The 26866-nt window shown below is 41.6% G+C and overlaps 1 protein-coding gene across 4 annotated transcripts in view; it reads left to right on the forward strand.

Annotated features, from left to right (window-relative positions):
* WDR25 (WD repeat domain 25) overlaps nt 1–24753 on the forward strand; it is a 111305-nt gene extending 86552 nt beyond the window's left edge. For all 4 annotated transcript variants that reach the window (XM_020793588.3, XM_078383785.1, XM_078383784.1 and 1 more), the window contains 3 exons: nt 14986–15156; nt 21590–21730; nt 22128–24753. In XM_020793588.3, the coding sequence (XP_020649247.3) occupies nt 14986–15156; nt 21590–21730; nt 22128–22349 (534 nt within the window). In that variant the 3' untranslated portion in view covers nt 22350–24753. The remainder of the gene's footprint in view (nt 1–14985; nt 15157–21589; nt 21731–22127) is intronic.
* The last annotated feature ends 2113 nt before the right edge of the window (nt 24754–26866 follow it).

Consider the following 26866-nt stretch of genomic DNA (forward strand, 5'->3'; position numbering starts at 1 on the left):
TAGCCTTGCAGAGCCAATAAACTTTTACAAGTATTTTGCTGTTCTGGAAAAACTAGCTGTTTGTTCTGACGTAACCTCTAAGATATGTTCAGTACATTGCTGTTTAAACTTCCATTTTATGATTGCTTTTCACATTTTCAGAATTATATTTCTTATATCCTCTCTTTACCATTTTAACCATTTATAAAATTTGACAAATCCATCTCTTATTTGGTCTTTCTCTTTTTCCGCTGCATTCAGTTTTTCTAAACATTACTGTCGTTTCCAGTGAGTTGAGTCTTCAGTTTCTTCTTTCACCTTCATCAGATGCTGATTTTCTCAAAGAGAAAAGAAGTATTTTAGGAATACATTTTGTCACAAACTCTGGTAAGAGCGCCACTTACTTGACACCAACAAGGAGAGAGTGGGAAAGAGACCAAACACTTCACTGAATGAGCTCTTGAACAATTCCTCTTGAATTTTCTATGTGGAGGGAACCTTTTGTATGGAAGAATATTATCATGTGAAGCCCCACCCAAAATCTGAAATTTTTCAGCCCATACACGGATTAGTTACTTCAATGAGAACTCAGCTTTTGCTACATAGGTACTCCTTTGTTCATGTCAGATTCAGTACAGTGGTACTTCTGATGATGATCGAGAAGCTTGCATGATCCGTTCACTGCCCTGAGCCTGATACAAGTGGAAAATGACAGTAGCCTCTTCACAACCCTGCAACTATTTGATTGAAGAAGAAGCAGATGTCCTGATAAACTCTCCCATGTTCTTAAATGGCCTTATAACTCTAGGCCCTTGTATTTTAGAGAATCGGCATACGGGAAGTGAGTAATGGCACTTTTCCCATCTGTGGTCTCAGGGATTATTCTCTTAGTACCTACTTGGTCCTTTATCATAAGATTAAAAGGCGTAAGGTATGCTCTGCAGTTTAAAATAGTTTTATTAATATTCCATCTACTTCTGGTAATTTATTTCTTCCAATAATTTTTGAATCATTTATTTAAAAGATGCTGACTTCTTAAAGAAAAGTGGCATTCTAGGAATAAGATCTGAACTCACTGGGCACACTTTCAGCACATGATCATGCTGGGAAATATATTTATTACATTTTCTAAAATTGCAGGTTCATCAAGGGTTCTTCTATGAAGAAACCTGTCATATTTGTCTCTTCCATAATCTGCTGTAATTGTGCCTCTTCTGTAAAGTTCTTTGGTCGACAGTGGCCATCTTCTCTTTGTTTTCTCCTGAACTGATTACTGTAAATCAGCAGTAATGTAACATGACAGTGATGGAGACAACATCACGTCATTGCTGTTCATAGAAAACAGCAGTGACATTCATGTTAACTCTTGTTACTAATGCACAAAAGAATGGCAACCAATTGATCCTAAACCATGAATCCTGAAAGATCAGGAGGGAACTATATTATAACAAGATTTTCTCTGCTCCCATTCATTACCTCAGTTCTCTTCTGCTGATAATCCCTGAAGAGAATGGATGTCTCTTAATCTGGTATCTCAGTGTTGTCCTGTCTATTTTGGGTGACTCCGCAAGGAGTCTGGATTCCTAATGCCATTGCTTTCAACTTCTGACATTCCCAAGTCCCCTCACCACATTGAGGTTTGAGTCTAGAAAGAATTCAGGAGAGTAAAATGTACAATTTTGAATAGTTCTTTGGGTCTTCTCCAAGAATAATTTTAGTTTTTCAGAATGGGCTGATCACAACTCATATCTATGTTAAATTGGCCTAGAGATTTGTAGCATATAAACATGTATGCAGCTGAAGTAGCTCTCAGAATAATTACAGCCTCAGATGGATCCAAATCTCCTGTCAATAAAAATATGAATGGTAAGTAGCTGGCAGATCTGGGCTAACAGGTCTTGAAGTGTCTGTTGTGGTGGTGTTTGGTTTCCACCTAGACAATAGCCTGGCTACTGAAAAATAGATGAGGATTTGCTGCCAATGAATATATTGTATGCATTGCTAATGTGATACTTTACAGAATAACATACACCAAGAGTGGGCTTACTTCAAATTTGCAGGATCTTATCTCATTGGAATCCTGAGGTTCGCCAACCACAATAGTAGCCAGTCCAGGCATTCTTGCATCTGGGTTTGTTTGCATGGTTAGAAGGGAGTGCCTCGTTCCAACCCTTTCTGTTGTCCCATTTTTCGTACAGTCAACAATGAACCTTAAGAGGAGTTCCTGTTTGCCTCTATGATTCTTACATAGAGCAAGAATCCTGAAAAATCTGGTCTTGCGTTCGTGTAAAGAGTCTGCATTTCTCTCATCTTTGGACTCATCTCTTTGGACTCATCATTGACCGTGGGGAAAAAACAGTAACAGCGGGGCTAGGCAGTCCCATCTTCAGTCTGCTATTGCCATCTTCTCTAAGCATATTGAAGCTCAGCTGTTTCTTTTTTTCATGAGATACAGATGGAACTGTGAAAGTTTTGTTTGCAATTAGTAATGAATAAGGACCAGTAAACTGATGCTCAATTCAAATAAAATGGAAATTCTCCGAGTCTATAGGGTTGTGGGGTTGTTGTTTTTTTGGTGGGGGACTGATCATTGGTGTTCAGATTCTATTGGATGGGGTTACACTCCTCTACAGAGAGCTGGTGTGGTGTAGCAGATAGAGTGATGGACAGTTGGACAATTGTTGGTCCCCCCCCATTTCTATAATGCCCCGTTAGTATTTCCATTCCCTGGGCTATTCATAATATGCAATAAAATCATACACTAAAAATACAATATGGTAAGTACAAAAAATTGCAATAAAATATAATAAATCCTGTTCATACCTAAAACTTTGTTATTTAGTTGTTAAGTTGTGTCCAACTCTTCGTGACCCCATGGACCAGACCACGCCAGGCCCTCCTGTCTTCCACTGCCTCCCGGAGTTGAGTCATATTCATGTTGGTAGCTTCGATGACACTGTCCAATCATCTCATCCTCCGTCATCCCCTTCTCCTCTTGCCTTCACACTTTCCCCAAATCAGGGGCTTTTCCAGGGAGTCTTCTCTTCTCATGAGATGGCCAAAGTATTGGAGCCTCAGCTTCAGGATCTGTCCTTCCAATGAGCACTCAGGGTTGATTTCCTTTAGAATGGATAGGTTTGTTCTCTTTGCAGTTCAGGGGACTCTCAAGAGTCTCCTCCAGCACCACAATTCAAAAATATCAATTATTCGGTGGTCAGCTTTCTTTATGGTCCAGCTCTCATTTCCATACGTCACTACAGGGAAAAACATAGCTTTGACTATGTGGACCTTTGTTGGCAAGGTGATGTCTCTGCTTTTTAAGATGCTGTCAAGGTTTGTCATCGCTTTCCTCCCAAGAAGCAGGCGTCTTTTAATTTTGTGGCTGCAGTCTCCATCTGCAGTGATCATGGAGCCCAAGAAAGTAAAATCTGTCACTGCCTCCATATCTTCCCCTTCTATTTCCCAGGAGGTGATGGGACCAGTGGCCATGATCTTAGTTTTTTGATGTTGAGCTTCAGACCATTTTTTGCACTCTCCTCTTTCACCCTCATTACAAGGTTCTTTAATTCCTCCTCACTTTTTGCCATCAGTGTGGTATCACCTGCATACTTGAGATTGTTGATATTTCTTCCAGCAATCTTAATTCCGGCTTGGGATTCATCCAGTCCAGCCTTTTGCATGATGTTTTCTGCATATAAGTTAAATATGCAGGGAGACGATATACAGCCTTGTTGTACTCCTTTCCCAATTTCGAACCAATCAGTTGTTCCATATCCAGTTCTAACTGTTGCTTCCTGTCCCACATATAGATTTCTTAGGAGATATATAAGGTGGTCAGGAACTCCCATTTCTTTAAGGACTTGCCATAATTTGTTGTGGTTGACACAGTCAAAGGCTTTTGCATAGTCAATGAAGCAGAAGTAGATGTTTTTCTGTAAGACTCTGGCTTTCTCCATAGTCCAGCGCATGTCAGTAATCTGGTCTCTAGTTCCTCTGCCCCTTCGAAATCCAGCTTGTACTTCTAGGAGTTCTCGGTCCGTATACTGCTGAAGCCTACCTTGTAGGATTTTGAGCATAACCTTGCTAGCATGTGAAATGAATGCAATTGTACGGTATTTTATATAAAAATATATGAATAAAACCCATGTGAACATCTCAGGACGATATTCACACTAGTTAGAAGGCAGCTTTATATAATTCAGTCTTAATTGGTTTCCTAAAAACAGAGGTGGATGGTCCTCAGCAGACCTCTGTAGAAAGCTTATTCCATAGAAAGGAGCCACAGCCGAGATGTTAGGTGTTTATAATTCTTAACATCAAGGACTGAGAGGAGCATATGGGATGGGTAGCTATTTTGTGGGAGAAACATTCTGCTAAATATCAAGGTTCTAAACTGTTAAGGGTTTTATAATTTATGACAAGCACCTTAAAAAGGACTAGAATTCAGAAGATCTCAGTTCTGGTCCTTATTTAGCCATGGAAACTCACGGTATGTGTGTGGCCTTAGTAAGAACACTCCTCTTAAAAACCCTAATAGGATTGACATAAGTCAGATAGAGTATACTTCTATAAAGGGGAGAGTTTCTTTTTATACTTAAGGATCTAGTTGCATGGAACATAGAGAACCACCTGGCAGATCTTCTTTTGATTTATTCCTGAATTCCTGAATTGAGCACGAGGTTGGACTCAAGTCACCTTATAGGCCCTTTCCAACTTCAGTATTTATGATTCTAACATTTCTCACAAGGTGAAAAACAGCTACATTGGGTTTTGACCCATTTTTAAAAGATCTGGAGTATTATTTTGTGGGTATAGGAAGCCCTAAAAAGCTTATGATCTTTTCCTATATGAACTTGCTTCTTTTTGTGGCCAAGCTGTATTTTTCTTTCCTCACCCAATAGAAATTTCATCAAAAATGTCCCCAGGACTTTTACTGTGCGTTATTATACAGATATTACACAGAGATGGGGGAACCTGCTGCCTGAAATCCTGTTGCTTAGAGTAATAAGTCACATTAGAGTAGGCCCACTGAATCAGTGGGGATTTGGTGAGTCAACTCCACCTTAAGTTCAATTGATTCAAATAGGTCTACATACAGAGCACGTTACCATAGTCTTTCGAGACTGAAGGATGCCTAACTAACTAACTTCAGTTGTAGAGTTACCACACTCTGATATTTCATTGTCCTGCTGCTTTATTCTGTAGATTGCTCTTAAGCACTTTGGCGGAAGAGCAGCTAATAAATATATCTACATAAATAAATAGTTAAATAGCAGAGTAGGTGAAAAAATAAGTAGAATCAAAATCCTTTTTTCCTTCCTGTCCTCTGGAAAATGCTTCAGTATGTGAGAAGTTTATACTGTTTATATGGGCAGGCTACAACATGCAATGAATCAAGACTGTGCTAATGTTCAGTCCAGAGTTGTTCAGCTGATGGAGTTTATGGCTGCATATTGATGTTGATACATCATTAGCCCCAAAATAAGACTTTGATTTCAGCTTCCTTTGTGTCATTCTCAAATTCAAGAGCCGATGGATCTCTCTCAAGTGGTTTTCATATGCTTAGATGGCCTTTCATGGGTTAAGCCTTCAGCCTCCGACTCTTTTCACTTTTGAGAGAGTGAGAAATTCCAGCATAATACTGGATTTTGTTACCATCAGACATTATTCCTCCTGGAAACTATTTATGAGTGTCTGGTGATGCTGAGATTCGGCAAGCAGACTGTAGGGTTTTGAAAGCTTTTACTTTTTAGAAAATAAAACTGCTTCTTAAAAAATGGAAACCAAGTAGAGCATTGAGGCTACTTGAGTATGGCAGAGTTTTAAAACCTCCAGTCCAAATAACAGTTTTTATTTCTAGAAATGTATCAGAGCATAAATATGCTGAAGTACCTTTGAACTAAAGGAACACTCTTCAGTGTATTTAATAGATGGTCTCATTTTTATCTTTATCCAGCAGCAACTGTAGAATGTGGTGGAGAAGGGTCACAGTGCCTGCCTGTGCTGCTTTTTGTGCAATTTGCTCCTCAATAGGAGGATGAGTGAGTAAAACTCTCTATTTCTCCTCCTCCTCCTCCTCTCTATGAATTCTCCTCTATCCCATTCCACAGATTACCAGAAAGGCTGCAGGTTGATCTTCCTTTGTCACTGCCTCATTGGCTTATGAAATCCAATATAGGCTTGACAGTGAAGCCCGACTCTTGGATTGATCAGTACATCTGGACTTCCTGGGAGGGGAGGAAGTCATGTTGTTGGCAACAGTTTCTTTCCTATCACCTTGCTTTTTTTGGTCTAGATTCACGAGTTTTCAGCTTTGCTGCTATTACTACTGAAACATCATCAAGTTTCCATATGCATTCTGCACTCTCTTAAACCGCTGTACTGCAGCCCAAACTGTGCTCACAACCTGGGGTTCAGTCCCAGGTACAGTGGTGTCTCGACTTACGAACTTAATCCGTATTGGAAGTCAGTTCTCAGGTCGAAAAGTTCTTAAGTCGAATCTGCATTTCCCATAGGAATGCATTGAAAACCATTTAATCCGTATCTGCTCTTTTCGTCCATAGAAACTAATGGGAAGCTGCTATTCCGCCTTCTGCCACTAGAGGGGGATATTTTTTTCTTTTTTCCTTTTAACCTAAGATGACTTAGCTTTAAAAAAAAGTTACAAAAAAGTTCGTAACTCGAATATAAGTTCGTAAGTCGAGTCCATATATTCCTATGAGAGCGGTTCGTAAGTCGAAACGTTCGTATGTCGAGCCGTTCATAAGTCGAGACCCCACTGTAGCTGGCTCAAGGTTGACTCAGCCTTCTATCCTTCCGAGGTCAGTAAAATGAGTACCCAGCTTGCTGGGGGGGGGGAATGTGTAGCCTGCATAATTAACTTGTAGAGCACCCAGAGAGTGCTTGAAGCACTATGGGGCGGTATATAAGCAGCACGCTTTGCTTTGCTTTTTGCTTTAAGTGGCAAGGGAAGTCTTCTGCCTTCTCTTCTATCTAGATGAGGTTGCAGTCAATTGGCCCTCAACATGGCTATATACTTTCCCCCCCCTCAGCTTGGAAAATGAACTTTTTGGAATTATATTCCCTAGCTGGCATTTGCAAAAGTCAGTACTTAGGCTGTTTTAGGGATTCTGGAAACGAATCCCGCACGTAATGCTCCCATTTTATGTTGTTTTTAAACGATGTATATTTGATATTGCAGAGCACACCAGATTTGAAAAGAGGTTTCCCCTGTGTAGACATGATGGAAGACATTTCCCTGTATAAGCGTTTCACACAGTGCTCATCTTGTTTAAAAGCTCTTGCATTGTAACTCTGTAGTTTGTGTACTGGTTTGCCTTGTTTAAGGGCTCTTGGGGAGGGTCATAGTCATAGGAGGAACATATACTTTTTATGGAGAAGGTCTTGAGTTCATTCCCTGCCATACTTAGGTCAGTCTGGGAAAGACTGTTAACTGAGATCCTGGATGGGTGATGCTCATTCAGTGCAGGCGCCACAGAGCACACAACAGGCTAGGGGTCTGACTTGATGCAAGGCAACTTTATGTATTCCTGTGAACTAGAGTAGGCCCTGCCCAGGAAGTAAGCCAACAAAAATTTGATCCAGAAATCGGGTGTAAATGAGGCAAAGAAATATTTGAAAGGTAGTCAGTCATATGGAGAAGGGCCAGGATCTGTTCTCAAGGACACATAATAATGGGCTGAAAGTACAGGAAGCTGGACTTATATCAGGAAAAAAAATCTGAACTGTTAGAATAGTACGACCGTGGAACCAGTTACCTTAACAGGTGGTGAGCACTCCAACGCTGGAGACATTCAAGAGAACATTGGACAACCGGGAGAAGCTTCGTCTTGGTGAAGCTAGCAGCTCTCGGGAATAGCTCCCGGGGAAAGCTAGAACCACTTCGGTCTGGGACCCTTCCAGAAATGGGGGGGGGGCAAGGAAGAGTCAGGAGAGACCCTTCTGCAGCAGCTGGTGAGCCACAGAAGTTAGAAGATTGGGCAGCAACTCGATTTGTCTTTCTTCTGGAAATTCACATCAGCACAGACGAAGATGGGCGCCATTTTTGGCAACTAGCCAAAGACAGCTCCGTTTGCCGAGAATAAGAAAACAGAAGCACGGCGAAAGTATACATCAAAGTAAGTGGAAGCCCTTGTTCTATGAAAAACCTCATTAAATGAAGAACAAGTGATTATGTGCAAATTTATGACCAAATGAGATAAGGAGCGGCATTCCTAGCATTCTAGCTTTACCCAAGCTGAAGGTCGAGTTATTTCGAAAAGGAACAGCCAGGCAGAAATAGCTCGTGTCTCCATTAAAGGAGGAAAAATAACTCTTGAAGAATCAACTGGCGGGCCTTGAAAAAATAAATTCTGTTGCAAGCTGTTCACTTTGGACCCCCTTTTCCTCTGTGGTTATATATTTTTAGACTGTGTGGGACTCTGCTATCAGTGGATAATACATTGCCGGGACTTTGATTGCTGGATCTCCCTGTTCGGGGGAGGAGAAGGAAGTCTTTGGAAGTAAAAGGAAGAAACGGACTGTGAGCTGTGAACTGGGGGCTATGTGGTTTGAACTGAACTGGGATCTTGACAAATGACATTCTAATAATAGAGTCTTGCCGGGTGAAGGTTAAAACAAACTTGGAGAAGAGAAAAGAAGGGAAAAGAAGAAGCAACCGGTCTGAAGATATTAGCGACTACAAAGACACTTGAGAGATTTATGTTTTAGATTCCATCTCTTACTTGAATGTACCTGCTATCTTATTGCTAATATGGTATAGTTGTAAGGTGAAATATTAGAAATATTGGATGTGTACTGGGGTAAAGGGGAGAGGGAATTTTAAGTGAAAATAGTGGAAACAGAAAATGGAACCTCCCCCTGAGAAAAATACAGATCGGTGGCTAGACTGGAAAACCTCTTTTCAGATGTCACTGTTGCAAAAATTCATGCAGGTAAATTATTATATTGACCAGATGGAAGACGTGATTGGAGGCTCTAGGGGAGGGAAGGTAGCAGAGGTTAAATTACACCAAAAAGAGATCTCAGAACCGGTTGTATTGATGAAGATATCAGATAATATACAAGGGATGGAGGACCACCCAGTAAGAGATGTAGCGATAGCAGATAAGGAAATTGAGGTAGAAAAGCAAACTTTGAATGATATTGTTTCCCCTTTTAAAATATGGAAGAAAAAAGAGTCGCAGAAACAAAACAAGCACAGGGAGGAAAGGGGAGGGGAGAGCAGGATTTATATTATTTTGGGTCTGCTGAGTGTATTCTCAAGAAAAAAGGAGGGTGAAAGAGGGGATATATTTCACAATTGGCCTTGGTGTTCTGATACGTATAAGTTGAAAGCTAAAGAGGTTAATACATAGACAAAATAGTCAAAAGAAGAAGAAGAAAAAGAAGAAGAAAGATGAACCTTTATTGGAACATGAATAGATTAGATGTTTATATACTTGATATGTAAGATTGAATGATTATGCATTTGATGTTTTCTTATTCTCAAAACCCTTTTTCCATTCCCCCCCACTGCCCTTTGCCTTTTGTATTCCTTCCCCATCACCCAATAGTTTTTAAAATAAATTAAAAAAAAAGAGAGAACATTGGACAACCATCTGCCAGATCTGCTTTGATTTGGATTCCTCCATTGAATAGGGGGTTAGACTCAATGGCCTTGCAAGTCCCTTCCAATTCAATTATTCTATAATTCTCATCATCATAGGCATCCTTCAGTCTCGAGAGACTATGGTGTCGTGCTCTGCATGGAGGACTTGGAACAGCGTCTAGTGTGGCTGAGAAGGCCAATTCGAGAGTGACAGTCCCTTCCACACTTAGGACAAGTACAATCTGTAACCCATCTAGCTCCCTGATTTTGCTGCTTTCGTGACTGCCTCTTTGCCTCAGCCTGCTGGGCGAGGATCTCTTCAAACTGGGAGAGGCCGTGATGCACCACATGTCTCCAGGCTGAACGCTCAGATGTCAGGGTTTCCCATCTGTTGAGATCCATTTCCAAGGCCTTCAAATCCCGCTTGCAGATATCCTTGTATCGCAGCTGTGGTCTCCCTCTGGGGGCAATTTCCCTGCACTAATTCTCCATACAGGAGATCCTTTGGAATCTGACCATCAGCCATTCTCACAACATGCCCGAGCCAACGTAGACGTCGCTGTTTCAGTAGTGTATACATGCTAAAAATTCCAGCTCGATCTAGGACTACTCTATTTGGAGCTTTGTCCGGCCAGGTGATACCAAAACTACGTCGGAGGCAGCGCAGATGGAATGCGTTCAGCTTCCTCTCCTGCCGTGTACAAAGGGTCGAGGACTCGCTGCAGTACAGGAGTGTGCTCAGGACACAGGCTCTATAGACCTGGATCTTGGTGTATGCTGTCAGCTTCTTATTGAGCCATACTCTTTTTGTGAGTCTTGAGAACATGGTAGCTGCTTTGCCAATGCATCTATCCAGCTCGACGTCTAGGGAAAGAGTGTCAGATATCGTTGAGCCAAGGTACACAAATTCATGGACAACCTCCAATTCTTTTGTGGAGATGGTAATAGAAGGAGGTGAGTCCCCGCCCTGGCCCATGACTTGTGTTTTCTTCAGGCTGATCGTTAGTCCAAAGTCTTGGCAGGCCTTGCTAAAACGATTCATGAGTTGTTGGAGGTCTTTGGCAGAGTGGGCAGCAATGGCTGCATCATCGGCGAAGAGGAAGTCCCGCATGCATTTCAGCTGAACTTTGGTCTTTGCTCTCAGTCTAGAGAGATTAAAGAGCTTTCCATCTGATCTAGTCCGGAGATAGACACCTTCTGTTGCAGTTCCAAAGGCCTGCTTCAGCATGACAGCAAAGAAGATCCCAAACAGGGTCGGCATGAAGACACAGCCCTGTTTCACTCCGCTTCGGATGTCAAAGGGCTCTGGTGTTGAGCCATCAAAAACTACAGTGCCCTTCATTCCCTCATGAAAGGACCTGATGATGATTCTATGAAGTAGAAATTTGAAAGAACTGCTGGATAGCTCATTTGTTTATGTATCCGGCTGGAGAGCCAGAGGTTGGAAATTCAACTCCCTACTGTGAGTCGGACCACAGGTTTTCCGAATAGTTTTTATCCCAGAGCTATAATTGCACTTAATAATGAGCTTAAAGACCACCAGTAGTGAATAGTTAGTTGGACTGTGTTACTTAGCCTGCGGTGTAGATGTTTGTACTCTTAGTGGGGATTTTTAGTGGATGGGGAGTGTTCAGGGAATTTTTAAGTCTGTGCATGTGGGTCTGGTCTCTGGGTGCCTGTGTGAATTTCGTTGTATGGGTATACTATGTATATATTTACAATGACAATAAATTATTTGAATGAACAGGAGTGGGACTCAGTTCTAAGATGATGACGACATTCATCTTGCTCTCTAGTCTCTCCTTCCTTTCCTTCCTCCCTGCCTCCCACTCCTCATTGTTCTCAAGGCTCACCCCTCCCCCACAAAAAAAAATAACAACGCAGTTCCACCCTGAAATTGCAACCAATATGGAAGAGGGGGAAAATTCCATGTAGCATACCCCAGGGCATAACTCGTAAGCAATACTTTCATGAATAGACACGTTTTGTAAGGCTTTCAAACAAAGACTGAGAGAGGCCTAATTATGGATTTTATTTTATTTTTGGACCATCTTAATCAATGATCGACATATGAAGGCTTGTGCTGGGACTCCTTGCTTCCCCCCACTCATGCTTTTATGTCCCTCCCAGCTGCTAATTAGCTTCTGTCGCTCTGTTTGCTTGTCTCGCCTTCACTGCACTTTTTGTGCTCCTCTCTCCCTTCTGATCTTTCCAACTGTAAACGTTAACTCCTCTCTTTTCTGAAGACTCCTGTTGCCAAGCAACTGTTTCCTGTACAGTGCTATGGCTGGAGTGCCCCCTTCCCAGTTGGAAACCCACACATTCTTTGTGCAACTTTAAATCATTCACAAATTCCTGGTACAAGCCCCTCTCTCTTCTCCTGCCACCCCAACCCATATTTTCATTCCAAAGGCATCTACTAGCAGCAGTGGAGGCTGATTTGATATGTAAAATATTATTTATTTTGACAATTGTTCTCCCAGTGAGTAGTTTACATTTGCTCCCCTGGTAATGCTCCCTTCCTTTCTTACTGAGTTATTCAAGTGCAGTTATTTATTTGCAGGAATAAGCATCAGTTGACGATTAGTGTGTAAATACTGAAAAGAGCCTTATTTGTTTTGTATTCCTGGCAGTTTTTTTCTGAGACTGTGGCTTAAATCTTATTGTTTATTATAATAATTTGCAGCTAGGGTACACCCATCAAATCAATGGAATTTATGGAGGAATTGACTCAGCTAATCCTCATTGATTCAATGGGCATACTCTAGTTGTCACTTGCTATGCTAAGCAACACGATTTCAGCCACTGTAACAGACACCATCTCTTCATTTTGGTTGTATTCTGTTTAGTGCCCTCCAACACCACAGATGGACATAGGGACACATTGTGACTTTGTAAGGGTGTGACTGAGCAACATTAGGGCATAGTTGAGAAAATGTGGTCAGGCAGCATGAGAGCACAGTCAAGGATTTGCAAGAGGAATTCAAGGGTGTGGTCAAATGTAGATATTATTAATGAGGAAGGGCACACAGAGCTGCAGCATTTTAAGCACAAGAATATTTAAATATGTTTACTGTATTTAGGAAGGCCTAGCTTGTATACTGTATTTAGAAAGGTTGTATTTTAGTGGACTGAAAGAGCGCCTTTATGGATGTTTCGCAAGCTGGCCGTACATAGAAGTAGACACCAATGAATTTAGTGGTCTATTTGCAGAAAACTGAGAGCAGAATTTCAGTTATACCCTGTAAACATATGCTTTTTAAAATGCCCTGGACTTAATGGTTTATAGCTCCATTGTCAGTTGGGAAGCATAATTAATATTACTCTCCCTCTACTGCTCCAACATGTTACTGAGGAAGAGCAGAGGACAAGTACAAGCATCTCCGGAGCTAATGAAGTGGCTGGGCCAAAGCTGAAAGGACATTCAGCTGCAAGATTGTTATTTTCTCCAGCACTTCCAACTACTACTGCCCTGGTTACAGAGGGAAAAAGAACACCAGAAGACGAGCCTCTATCCTGCTGCTAAGACCCACGCTCCCTTGAGCTATGAAGTGCAACTGTTCCAGGTTTCCTTTCCTGTAGTTTGTGGTTCAAAGCCTCCTTCATCACATCACAGGACAACCCTCAGAAGAACCAGTTGTTTCTATGCATAGCAGCTTGGAAAAGCATTTTTCCAAATCGCTGCTGAGAGACAGTGCAGCAGCGAGAGGAGCGCAAGCAATGACAGAAGAAGATGTTCCTCTTTCCTCACTCAATAATGAGCTGGCACACCAGGGCCAGAAAGTTGCTTCAACTGTTTTATCTGGCTGGTCATTATAAGCTTTGAACTTAATTGTCCTCCTTTTCATCCCGTATTTCTTTTATATTATGCCTTAAATTTAAGACTATATCCCTGAGGATAGGGATTGTCATATTACCTAATTTTTTTCATTTTTGGTGAAAGAGTAGAGAATGTATGGATAAATTATGTATGTATACATGGAGAGAATGACAATGAAAGAGTGAGTGTGAGAGAGAAGAGTCTATCTCCGGGATGCTGTCTTAGAATCTGTACCCTTTGCAATTTAACTTACATTGGATGTTTTCCCCCAATAAAGGAAAAGAGCTAGATGTGGGTTGAAATTGGCCCTTGGAAAAACTTTGCGAAGACCAGGAAAACCTTGCCAAGACCCTTGGAAGTTGCTAAGCTGGAATCTATCATATGTGAAAGAGTTTTGTTATTTTCTTCATTTACAATGTGTGTATATCATCCGATGGTGGTTGTAGGTTTTTTGGGCTGTTTGGCCATGTTCTGTAGGTTTTTCTTCCTAACGTTTCACCAGTCTCTGTGGCCGGCATCTTCAGAGGATAGGAGTTAGAACTCTGCCTGTGTTCTGGTGTAGTGTGTGGGATAGTTAAGTATTTGTGGTTGTGGGACCAGCTTTTTGTCCTTTTCAGGAGATTGGGTAATTATGGTGATCAGGATGTTTTTTGTTATGGGTTTATTGTTGTGATAAGAGGGGAGATGATCTGTCACTGTGATTGATGGGTGTCGTTAGGTAATGTATTGTGTACAGTGATCACCGGTTGGGTAGAGTTCGTTGACCTTTTTTGCAGGCTGTATTTTTCAGTGCTGGGAGCCAGGCTTTGTTGAGTTTTAGACTTTCTTCTTTTTTGTTCAAGCTGTGCTGATGCTTGTGGATTTCAATGGCTTCTCTGTGTAGTCTAACATAATGATTGCTGGTGTTCTCCAGTACTTCTGTATTTTGAAATATGATGTCATGTCCAGACAGAGTTCTAACTCGTCCTCTGAAGACGCCGGCCACAGAGACTGGCAAAATGTTTGGAAGAAAAACCTACAGAACATGGCCAAGCCGCCTGAAAAACCTACAACCATCTGATCCCAGACGTGAAAGCTTTGAAGAATACATTGCGTATATCATCCTTAGGCCAACCGTTCAAAATAAGGGTTTACAGTTTTTAAAAAATGGTATCAAAGAAACACATGATAGCTCTGCCAGAGGAGGAACCATAGATAGTTGGTCTCTACCAGGTCCATGAAGTGGGCTCATTCTCCACCCAAGTAGCCAGTTGGAATGGTTGTTGACGGAGACAGATCTGGGGTGGGGGTAGGGGAGAAGCAATACCGACATTGGCACCACTTGATTCACCCAGGTTCGGCTGATGGAAATAGTTTTGTTGGTTATCAAAGAATCAACTTTAAGATTGTGCAGAAAGATGGCATGCTCTAAAAACTCATTCTCTTTTCATTCCCACTGTGAGTTGACTTCATTCCTCCTTTTCTCCCTGTCAGCAACAACTTTTCTGTATTAAAATGGTATGGTTCTGGCTGAAAAGACGATACAGCTGAGAAGCCACTGGAACAATGGTAATTTTATGGTATTTTTGCGTTGCAGGTAATAAAAGTCTACAAAGCTGCAGTTCAGCAAACCTTGGATATCATGTTCCTCCCTGGAGGAAAAGAATTTCTCACCAGCACCGATGCAGTAAGCCAAGACTCAGCTGACCGTACCATCATTGCGTGGGACTTTGACACAGCTGCAAAGATTTCCAATCAGATCTTCCATGTGAGATGTTTTGTTTTATGTACTTGGAGGTTTTTTTAACGATGTCTCGATTGTTGCTTCATAAAAATTTTAACATCTGCAGCTGTTTTCTCTGGGAACTGCTGAAAGCAGTTTGGGTTTTGTTTGAAAAGCAGTGACAAAATACTGAGTCTTCTCATACTTCCATTTGGGATTTGCTGCAAAGTCAGCTTCGTTGTTGTTTAGTTCTTCAGTCGTGTCCGACTCTTCGTGACCCCATGGACCAGAGCACGCCAGGCCCTCCTATCTTCCACTGCCTCCCAGAGCTGTGTCAAATTCTTATTGGTTGCTTTGATGACACTGTCCAACCATCTTGTCCTCTGCTGTCCCCTTCTCCTCTTGCCTTCACACTTTCCTAACATCAAGGTCTTTTTCCAAGGAGTCTTCTCTTCTCATGAGATGGCCAAAGTACTGGAGCCTCAGCTTCAGGATCTGTCCTTCCAGTGAGCACTCAGGCTTGATTTCCTTTAGAATTGATAGGTTTGTTCTCCTTGTAGTCCAGGGGACTCTCAAGATCCTCCTCCAGCACCACAGTTCAAAAAGTCAGCTTGCCCAGTGTCAGAATGGCAGAGCAGCTTTTGCATTTCCATCCTATGCACACTTACTTGGAAGTAGACCCTGTTAACATTTAAGCTGCATCACCATGTTACTTTATGACTAAAATTAAAGTTGGAACTCTAGTATATCAAACTTATTCCTGTCTCCATTTGGCCATGCTCGTTTCTCCAGCACGGTTTGAGTTCTAAGTGGAAGACATTTATGTCTCAAATCTTGAGAAGTGCCATTTGCCTATGTGGATCAGAGGATTCAAGGAGTTTTGGGCCAATGTTTTTTCTAAATTTTACTTTTAAGAATTTTGATAGGTCTCCTTGCTGTTTAAGGCTAGTTGTGGCAGCCCCAACTAGATGACACCAATAGACTCAATAGAATCTATGTAAGTGTTGACTTACAATTCAGAAAATAATTCTGTGTCTATTCTAGCTAGAACCATCATTAAGATACCAACCTGACAGCCCAAATTACTAGTATAATGACCTTTTGGGAAGGGTGGGGTTATTAGTGGCTTGAAACTTTTCTAAAGCACCAAAGTCTAGTAGTACAACACATGGTATGTATTGAATTTGCTCCCTGCTGTCTCCTGTCAAAAGGTGTAAGTAAAAATAATCAGCATTTAATGCTCATTATTTACACTTGTGTAGGCTCTAAACAGAGTGGGCAAAATCCTATTGCTTAGCATAGTAAATCACACTAGGGTAAAGCCATTGAATCAATGGAATTTGCAGAGGAATTGACTCACCCAATTCCCATTAATTCTATGGACCTATTCTAGTGTACGTAATAGCAGCAGGATTTTGACCAGTGCCACACAGGAGCAAGCTTCAGCCTTGTGTTTCTCCCTCTCAGTACTTGTTGTTTGTCACTTAAATTTCGCATGTGTTGTGAAAGTTATGTGCCTGCCACCAGATTATGGAGAACAGATGTCAAAGTGCTGTGTAGCTGTTGCATTCTTCATCATACGTAAGATTAGAAGGGTTAAACAATTTGACAGGGATCAATCCCAGGGGATAAATGTTAAACACTTTCTTGCACCTTCTTGGAGTGCACAGGTGGCAACTTTGAGGAATCCTACCTCTTGCTCTGTGCAGGGTGGTGATGATGGTGATGGGGGAGTGACATTTTGAGGTATTTTCTGGATAAAGTGGTCAGCTTCAAACATGGCTGACCTTCTACAGAAGCTCAGTGTGGAGTTCATTGTCTTTTGAAATGTAAAGAATAAGGTCTGTCTGTAGCCATTTATCCATGAAAAGAATAATTCTGCCCTGGCAGGGAGATGGAGTGGATGATTTAATAGAACTTTCCCATTGCCAACTTCCATGATTGCCTTTGTCCCAACTTGCAGATGCACCATCCTTTGCATAAATTGTGAGAGTAGGTTTAGTCATTTGCACTTCAAAAGCAGCACGCTTCAGTGAATGAGAAACTGCAGAGCGTTCAATTTTGATGTATTCAGCAGCTTAAACAAGATGATTTCCTCAAGAGGAAAAAAGAAAGAAAGAAGCATTATTGAACGGGGCAGTTTACTGCACTCTCTGCAACAAGCATGAAATTGAGGGTGATTATTATGAGTGTATGTGCATGAGTATGTATGCAAACAATTACAAAAAAATTGTTTTTGGTTTCATACATTTCTATTTCTAATCTTTCAGATGGGAGGCTATGTGCACTCCCAGTCCACTGAAAAGTCAATTTTCACTTTCAGCAGGGATAAACGCCACTTACTGAGCAAAAACATGGTTCTATTGTTAGTGTTCCTCTTCATGTGTCTATGTGTCTCCCTCTGTAACAGTTGACTTTTCCCTTAAAGAATTTCTTTTTTCTTAAACTGGAGCAAAAGCACCTGATACAGATGCCGAGTGCAGAAAAATGAAACCTCTGACAATCTAGTATTTATCTTGTCTGTTCCCACCTCTGAGTCGTCTTTGAAATAGTGAAAGAGTTGATATGAAAGGAATAGCCAGTTTCCAGTTCCTTTTTAGGCCCAATTCATACTTTACCAAAGTGACATGTCTGAGATAGAAAAACATCTGCTTTCTATAGCTCAAGTTGTATATACTGCCTGTAGTTACATAAGCAAGCACTGGAGACAGGGGTAGTTTGATTATTCTGGTTAGGTCCCATGCTAACAGTGAATGTGCATCAACAATGATGTGAGAAGTAATAAAATGCCAACAGAGATACACCAGGCTCCTTCCCTCCTTATGTTTAGAAAGATGGTAAAGATGGTATTATCACAGATTGCTGCCTTGTCGTGGCGAAGGGGCTTGAGTACTCAGGGAAGCTATGGGCTATGCCGTGCAGGGACACCCAAGACAGACAAGTCATAGTGGAGAGTTCCGACTAAACACAATCTACCTGGAGGAGGAACTGGCCGAGAATGCCCCATGATCAGAAAAAAAGGCTAAAAGATATGACGCTGGAAGATGGGCCCCTCAGGTCGGAAGGTGTCCAATATACTACTGAGGAAGAGTGGAGAACAAGTACAAGTAGCTCCAGAGCTAATGAAGTGGTTGGGCCAAATCTGAAAGGACGCTCACCTGTGGACATGCCTGGAAGTGAAAGGAAAGTCCAATGCTGCAAAGAAAAATACTGCATAGGAACCTGGAATGTAAGATCTATGAACCTTGGTAAGCTGGATGTGGTCAAACAGGAGATGGCAAGAATAAACATTGATATCCTGGGCGTCAGTGAACTAAAATAGACAGGAATGGGCAAATTCAATTCGGACAATTATCATATCTACTATTGTGGGCAAGAATCTCGAAGAAGAAATGGAGTAGTCCTTATAGTAAACAAAAGAGTGGGAAAAGCTGTAATGGGATAGAGTCTCAAAAATGATAGAATGATTTCAATACAAATCCAAGGCAGACCTTTAAACATCACAGTAATCCAAGTTTATGCCCCAAGCACCCATGCTGAAGAGGCTAAAAATTAACCAGTTCTATGAAGATTTACCACACCTTCTAGAACTGACACCAAAGAAAGATGTTCTTCTCATTCTAGGGGAATGGAATGCTAAAGGAGGGAGTCAAGAGATCAAAGGAACAACAGGGAAGTTTGGCCTTGTAGTTCAAAATGAAGCAGGGCAAAGGCTAATAGAGTTTTGCCAAGAGAACAAGCTGGTCATCACAAACACTCTCTTCCAGCAACACAAGAGGCGACTCTACACATGGAAATCACCAGATGGGCAATACCGAAACCAGATTGAGTATATTCTCTGCAGCCAAAGATGGAGAAACTGAATACAGTCAGCAAAAACAAGACCTGGAGCTGATTGTGTCTCTGATCATCAGCTTCTCATAGCAACATTCAAGCTTAAACTGAAGAAAAACCACTGAGCTAGTCACGTATAATCTAAACCACATCCCTTATGAATACACAGTGGAAGTGAAGAACAGATTTAAGGAACTAGATTTGGTGGACAGAGTGCCTGAAGATCTTTGGATAGACACTCCTAACATTGTACAGGAGGCAGCAACAAAAATCATCCCAAAGAAAAGGAAATGCAAGAAAGCAAAGTGGCTGTCCAACGAGGCCTTAGAAATAGCAGAGAGGAGAAGGGAAACAAAATGCAAGGGAAATAGGGAAAGTTACAGAAAACTGAATGCAGACTTCCAAAGAATAGCAAGGAGAGACAAGAGGGCCTTCTTAAATGAACAATGTAAAGAAATAGAGGAAAATAATAGAAAAGGAAAAACCAGAGATCTGTTCAGGAAAATTGGAGATATTAGAGGAACATTTTGTGCCAAGATGGACATGAAAAAAGAGAAAAATGGGAGGGACCTAACAGAAGCAGAAGACATCAAGAAGAGGTGGCAAGAATACACAGAGGAATTATACCAGAAAGATGTGGATATCCCGGACAACCCAGATAATGTGGTTGCTGACCTACAGCCAGACATCTTGGAGAGTGAAGTCAAGTGGGCCTTAGAAAGCTTGGCTAACAGCAAGACCAGTGGAGGTGATGGCATTCCAGTTGAACTATTTAAAATCTTAAAAGATGATGCTGTTAAGGTGCTACATTCAATATGCCAGCAAGTTTGGAAAACTCAACATTGGCCAGAGGACTGGAAAAGATCAGTCTACATCCCAATCCCAAAGAAGGGCAGTGCCAAAGAATGCTCCAACTACCGTACAATTGCACTCATTTCACAAGCTAGCAAGGTTATGCTCAAAATCCTACAAGGTAGGCTTCAGCAGGATTTGGACTGTGATCTCCCAGAAGTACAAGCTGGATTCCAAAGGGGCAGAGGAACTAGAGACCAAATTGCTAACATGCGCTGGATTATAGAGAAAGCCAGAGAGTTCCAGAAAACTTCTGCTTCATTGACTATGCAAAAGCCTTTGACTGTGTGGACCACAGCAAACTATGGCAAGTCCTTAAAGAAATGGGAGTGCCTCACCACCTTATCTATCTCCTGAGAAACCTATACGTGGGACAGGAAGCAACAGTTAGAACTGGATATGGAACAACTGACTGGTTCCAAATTGGGAAAGGAGTAAGACAAGGCTGTATATTGTCCCCCTGCTTATTCAATTTATATGCAGAATACATCATGCGGAAGTCTGGACTGGAGGAATCCCAAGCCGGAATTAAGATTGCCGGAAGAAATATCAACAATCTCAAATATGCAGGTGATACCACACTGATGGCAAAAAGTGAGGAGGAAGTAAAGAACTTCTTAATGAGAGTGAAAGAGGAGAGTGCAAAAAATGATCTGAAGCTCAACATCAAAAAACTAAGATCATGGCCACTGGTCCCATCACCTCCTGGGAAATAGAAGGGGAAGACATGGAGGCAGTGTTCTTGGGTTCCATGATCACTGCAGATGGAGACAGCAGCCACGAAATTAAAAGACGCCTGCTTCTTGGGAGGAAAGCGATGACAAACCTTGACAGCATCCTAAAAAGCAGAGACATCACCTTGCCAACAAAAGTCCGCATAGTCAAAGCCATGGTTTTCCCTGTAGTGATGTATGGAAGTGAGAGCTGGACCATAAAGAAAGCAGACCGCCGAAGAAGTGATACTTTTGGATTGTGGTGCTGGAGGAGGCTCTTGAGAGTCCCCTGAACTGCAAAGAGAACAAACCTATCAATTCTAAAGGAAATCAACCCTGAGTGCTCACTGGAAGGACAGATCCTGAAGCTGAGGCTCCAATACTTTGGCCATCTCATGAGAAGAGAGGACTCCCTGGAAAAGACCTTAATGTTGGGAAAGTGTGAAGGCAAGAGGAGAAGGGGACGAAAGAGGATGAGATGGTTGGACAGTGTCATCGAAGCTACCAGAATGAATTTGACCCAACTCCGGGAGGCAGTGGAAGATAGGAGGGCCTGGCGTGCTCTAGTCCATGGGATCACAAAGAGTTGGAAACAACTAAACGACTAAACGACGATTTAAATTAGCCTGAATTTCTGGGAAAGAACTAATAACAATGTTTTTTAAAAATCTACATTTTTATAGGGTTATTCATTTTATGGTTATAGTGTAATCATTATCTGTTGTATCACTGTATTGTTTGTGGATTTTTTTTTTTATTGTGGGGCATCATATGTTTTAAGCTTGTCTAAACCACCCAGTGTAGAGTTTGCAGTAAGGGGGTGTTATATAAATGGTATGAATCAATGAATGAATGAATGAATGAATGAATGAATGAATGAATGAATATGTGTATCAGTGTATGTGGTGTAGACATATGAAGCCCATAATTCTGCTAACAGTGACATTGATGGTAGTCGTAATGTTCGTCCGTGGTGTTTGGAGATTATTGGGATCATAGTCTGGTGAACTGGGTTGGGGAAGGCTGCAGTAAAGATTGTAAGAAGGGCTTTTTCCATTCTTTTCTACTCTCTTTTACAGGAGCGCTATACTTGTCCCAGCCTTGCAACACATCCTAAAGAACCTGTCTTTGTTGCTCAAACAAATGGCAACTATGTGGCCTTGTTCTCCAGCCTGCGTCCCTACAGAATCAATAACAAGAAGAGATACGAAGGGCATAAGGTATTCTTCTTTCTCTCTGTAAAACCCCAGTGGATCTTTCACATGCTTGCTAATGCTGATGATTTATAGCAGAGATAAAAATTAATAGACTGCAACCCTGTTCTCCATATTTTAGTTAATATAAAATTAAGCTGAAGTGCAAGTAGGCCTTCAAATAATTGAAAGTGCTGTTAGTTGGTAAGTGCCTTGTCACGTATACACTGCTTGCTGATAACAAAGTAAATTTCTTAATAGGGCTGTCTTAATAAACACCTGGGGAAGCAATTAGGCCATTACAGTAAAAATCGACATTTTTATTATACTGTACTATGAAATTTCAGGAGGTTATAGATCATATTGCATTTCCTTAATTAATACCTCGATTTATTTAAAGTCTCTTAATTCTCGACTCTCACAGGTTGAAGGATTTGCAGTGGGCTGTGAGTTTTCTCCTGATGGGATGCTTCTTGTGTCGGGGAGCTCAGACGGCAAAGTGTTTTTCTATAACTACCGCACCTCTCACATCATTCGCACCTTATACGCACATAGAGAAGCCTGTGTGAGTGCAACTTTTCATCCCCTCCTTCCATCACTCCTTGCTACATGTGGCTGGGATGGAGAAGTCAAGGTCTGGCAGTAGTACTCATTTTTGAGAAGCATTCTCCCGTCATAGAAATCTAGCCACCTGCTGGCTTTCCAGTTTCATAGCTGCTTTTTGTCTTTCCATTTACAGTGAGTAGGATGGAGAGCTTTTCTTCTCTGGTCTCATCACAGAGGTACCTGACTCACCTGGATCCTAATCCCCTATTTTATTGCTTTGGGACAACATACCCAGAGTTTGAAAACAGGGATCTCTCTAGCTTGTACTTCCAAGTCTCTATCCATGATGAACAAAATATGGCTCTCCCAATATTGTTGACCTATAATTCTCATCAGCCCCAGCTGGCACAGCTGATAGTAATTCCGAGAATTGCACCCCAACAAGATCTAAATGGGCCACACCTTGCCAATCTCTATATGTTGTAGCTGCTCTGATGCACTTCCTACAGAAGTAACAAGATGCATGACTAGTAATAATTAAAGACCCAGGAATACTTGCTTCCTCTTGGAGCAGGTAAGTCTGGCCCACTGAAAGTTTAGTAAGTCAACACCTCTTTAGGTTTTAACATATCCCTTTAGTCTCCCAATGTAGGGACGTGGTGGTGCTGCGGGCTAAACCGCAGAAGCCTGTGCTGCAGGGTCAGAAGACCAAGCAGTCGTAAGATCGAATCCACGCGACGGAGTGAGCTCCCGTCGCTTGTCCCAGCTCCCGCCAACCTAGCGGTTCGAAAGCATGCAAATGCAAGTAGATAAATAAGGACCACTTTGGTGGGAAGGTAACAGCATTCCATGTCTAAGTCGCACTGGCCATGTGACCATGGAAGATTGTCTTCGGACAGAAACGCTGGCTCTATGGCTTGGAAACCGGGATGAGCACCGCCCCCTAGAGTCGAACACGACTGGACAAAAATTGTCAAGGGGAACCTTTACCTTTACCTTTTAGTCTCCCAAGGGCTATAGGTTTGGTCTATAATCAGTTCTATCGCTTTGCTCCATCTGCGCTTGAACTGTCTTCTCTCTTCAAAACTGTGTGTCAGTTTGATGCCACTTTTACCACTGTGCATCTCAGACCTGAAGAAATTTATGTGTGGTTTGGGTTTTAAGCTAAGTCATACTTGATTTAGCACTGTGACTAGTGTGAGCATGAAGGCTTTTCTGACATTGAGCAATGTGTTCAAGATCCGATTCTGAAATCATAGTGGGAGTGTGAAGCCTAGAGCTTCTATGGTATAAGAGTTTAATTCTATGTTTTCAATATGCCAGCTTAATGGATTACAGTTGGACTAGAGAAGCGTACTGTAACCCCCATGAAGTCTGTGAATAAAATATCATGATTTGGATGCAAGTCACTTTCACTTGAATAAACATTCTCTCCACAAATCTCACCTATTTAGTCTAGAGAGCTGCGGACACACTGAAGTGCCCAGAGTGAATTTACCTCTCCATTTCACATGCTGCTTTGGCAGCGCAAACAGTAGAGAAGAGAAATACTTTGAGGAGGAGGTTACCGCTGAACTAAAATGCTGCTGTTGAAAAAGGATTGGTGAAAATGTGCTCTCCATGGTGCTGATTGCAGTAGAGATAAGAGAACACCTTCTTGGCAATTTAAGGAGTCTATTCAGTCCTACACAGTGATGGTTCCAGAGGGCCATCAATCAAATCATCCTGATTTGGGTTTTATTCTTGTTATCTTACCTTACCTTACCTTTGGTGAGGCTTGTTACCTTAGGACACCTTTATAGAGGTTCAAACTTGTTGTTTTGAGCCAGAGGTGGAAAATTTGTGATCTTCCAGCTATTGGGCTGCAGTATGCACAGCCTTGGTTCATGTTGTCAATAAAAGGGATTATGGAAGTTGGAGTTGAACTACATCTGGAGGTGGCACTTTCGCATTCCTCTTTCAGAACCTATTGATGTCAGGAGCATGTTCCACAAGGAAGCATGGATATATTTGTTACCTAGGAATTCATGGTATTTTATTCACTGATTTCATGGGGGTTGAAATCAGACAGGTATTCATTTTGACTTCAACATTTGGTCTGTATATATTTGCAGGTTTTGCTTCTGTTTTGTTAGTTTTTTTAGAATTGTGGGCAATTGGAAGTGAAATAAATTGGAATCTTGTCACAAGAGATATTGGGGTGTTGAAAATGCAGAATTTAAAACACTTCTATGTGCTTACTGTGGACAGTGCTTCTAATGATCTGCCATAACTGGCATTCAGGTGCACAAATATTTGCGCCATCCAGTTCTTAATCTGGACGAAATGAGCTTCTACAGTCATGTTCTTTGTGAAGCAAAGTGTGTAAGTAAAGGTTGGTGGCACGTGTATATAAAAATGTGTATAAAATAAATCCAATCTAAATGTTATATAATGTTACATTTTAAAAAATCAACTTTGTATTTTCAACATTTAAAACTAAATAAAACTCTTGTTTTCCTGTTGATGGCCTCTGGAATCATGCTTGTGAAATATTTGTCACTGGGTTTATCTACGTATGTTTTGTTTAACTGAATCGAGTTTTTAAAACTGGGTTTCTGATTTTTCTGTTTTCCCTATCAGGAAGAGAATTTAATGATACCAGTAGTATCATAGAGATATCTATAGAGCATAAATTTGTACTGATCTGAGATTACATTAAGAACATGGCTGACACAGAGTTTATTCTATTTTATTGCTTGAATTTATGTTGTGTCTCTCACACACACCTCTGAAGGGCTTTCAGGGGAGCTTAAAGCCACAAAAACACAAAACGGTTGTAAATAAAGCACCATTAACCCTCCTTACAGACAAAACTGCTGTTTAACATCTACATGGAACCGCTGGGAGAGGTCATCAGGAGGTTTGGGCTGAGGAGTCAGCAATATGCTGACGACAGTCAGCTCTACCTCTCGTTCTCCACCAATCCAGGTGAGGCAGTTTCTGTGCTGAACTTGTATCTGGACCTGATAATGGACTGGATGAGGGTTAATAAATTTAAACTCAATCCAGACAAGACGGAAGTGCTGTTAGTGGGTGCTTTGCCGGACAGGCTGGAGGGCCATTTCCCTGCCCTGAATGGGGTTACACTCCCCCTAAGGGACAGGTTCTGCAGCCTGGGGGTGCTCCTGGACCCCAGTCTAACTCTGGAAGCCCAGGTGGACTCAGTGGCCAGCCTTCAGTTGCAGAAATTCTACCAGCTACGGCCCTACCTGGACAAGCAGAGTCTCATGACATTTACACACGCACTGGTAACATCTCGTATAGATTATTGCAATGCACTGTACGTGGGGCTGCCTTTGAAGATGGTCCGGCGACTGCAGCTGGTCCAGAATTGAGCTGCGCAGCTGGTAAGTGGTGGGCCCGCTAGAGAACACAACAAGCCTATTCTTTTTAAGTTACATTGGCTACCAGTTGAGGCCGGGCCCAATTCAAAGTGCTTGTTTTGACATATAAAGCTGTAAATGGCTTGGGCCCTGGATACCTGAAGGACTGCCTCCTTCCATATGAACCTACCTGGCAGTTAAGATCTAGCCAGGGGGCCCTTTTGAAAGAGCCATCCCTCAAAGAGGTAAGAGGGATGGTTGTAGACAAAGGGCCTTTTCAGCAGCTGCCCCCAGTCTATGGAATGCCCTCCCGAGGGAGATTTGTCTGGCGCCGACACTGATGACATTTCAGCACTAGGTCAAAACCTTCCTGTTCCAGAAGGCTTTTAATTGAAATAACATCAACTGTGGGTCCTGATGGTAATTTTAATTGTATTTTAATCATTTTATCTTTTATTGTATTTTAATTGAATTTTAATTGTTGTAAGCCGCCCAGAGACCTTTGGGTAGAGTGGGCGGCATATAAGTTAAATAAACAAACAAACAAACAAACAAACAAACAAAACAAATTTACATGCTTTGGAGTTATTCTCTAATGTATTGAAGGTTAGAAATCCATAGGGTCCCTTCCAGCTCTGCAGTTCAAAGGTTATTATTATTAAGTATGTTTTGAGTTGCATGACATGTATTTCTTGAAGCTATTAAACATGCCAGTGCTTCCTTTTAGTAAGGACACTCTGTCATTTTTGCTTTTTTGGCATCGTGATTTGCCAACAACAGTAAAAATCACATGGGCCTCCCCTTTGGCAATACATTCCATTGGCTGGGACACTTAAAGTACCTGGATAGAATAGGATCTGCCTCTCAGCTTAGACCCTTTGTTTAGGGTCGGGTGCACACCGTCTCTGAAGAGTACAGTGGAGGGGGGGGCTGCTGTGGAAGGAGTGCAAACATAGATGCAATGGTGCAGGCACTGGATATTCCCCTTATACAAGTACCAGATACAAGTACCAGAAACAACCCTTTAAAAAGAATGTTTACAGCCCCATTAAAACAATCTGATTTATGTTACTGATTATGTTTTGGGAAAATGCAATAGTACTCTGTACTTCCCATAAGTAATGATGGATGATCCTTGAGACATGTTTGCTAACATAGTCTCTCCTGATTAAATTGCACAAGGCCAAATAGTGACACTTAATAATTGTTGTTAACGGTACTCAGTTTATAACAGCTCCTGCAATTTTGAGAT

Source organism: Pogona vitticeps, chromosome 1, assembly GCF_051106095.1.
Source record: "Pogona vitticeps strain Pit_001003342236 chromosome 1, PviZW2.1, whole genome shotgun sequence".
Taxonomy (NCBI): domain Eukaryota; kingdom Metazoa; phylum Chordata; class Lepidosauria; order Squamata; family Agamidae; genus Pogona; species Pogona vitticeps.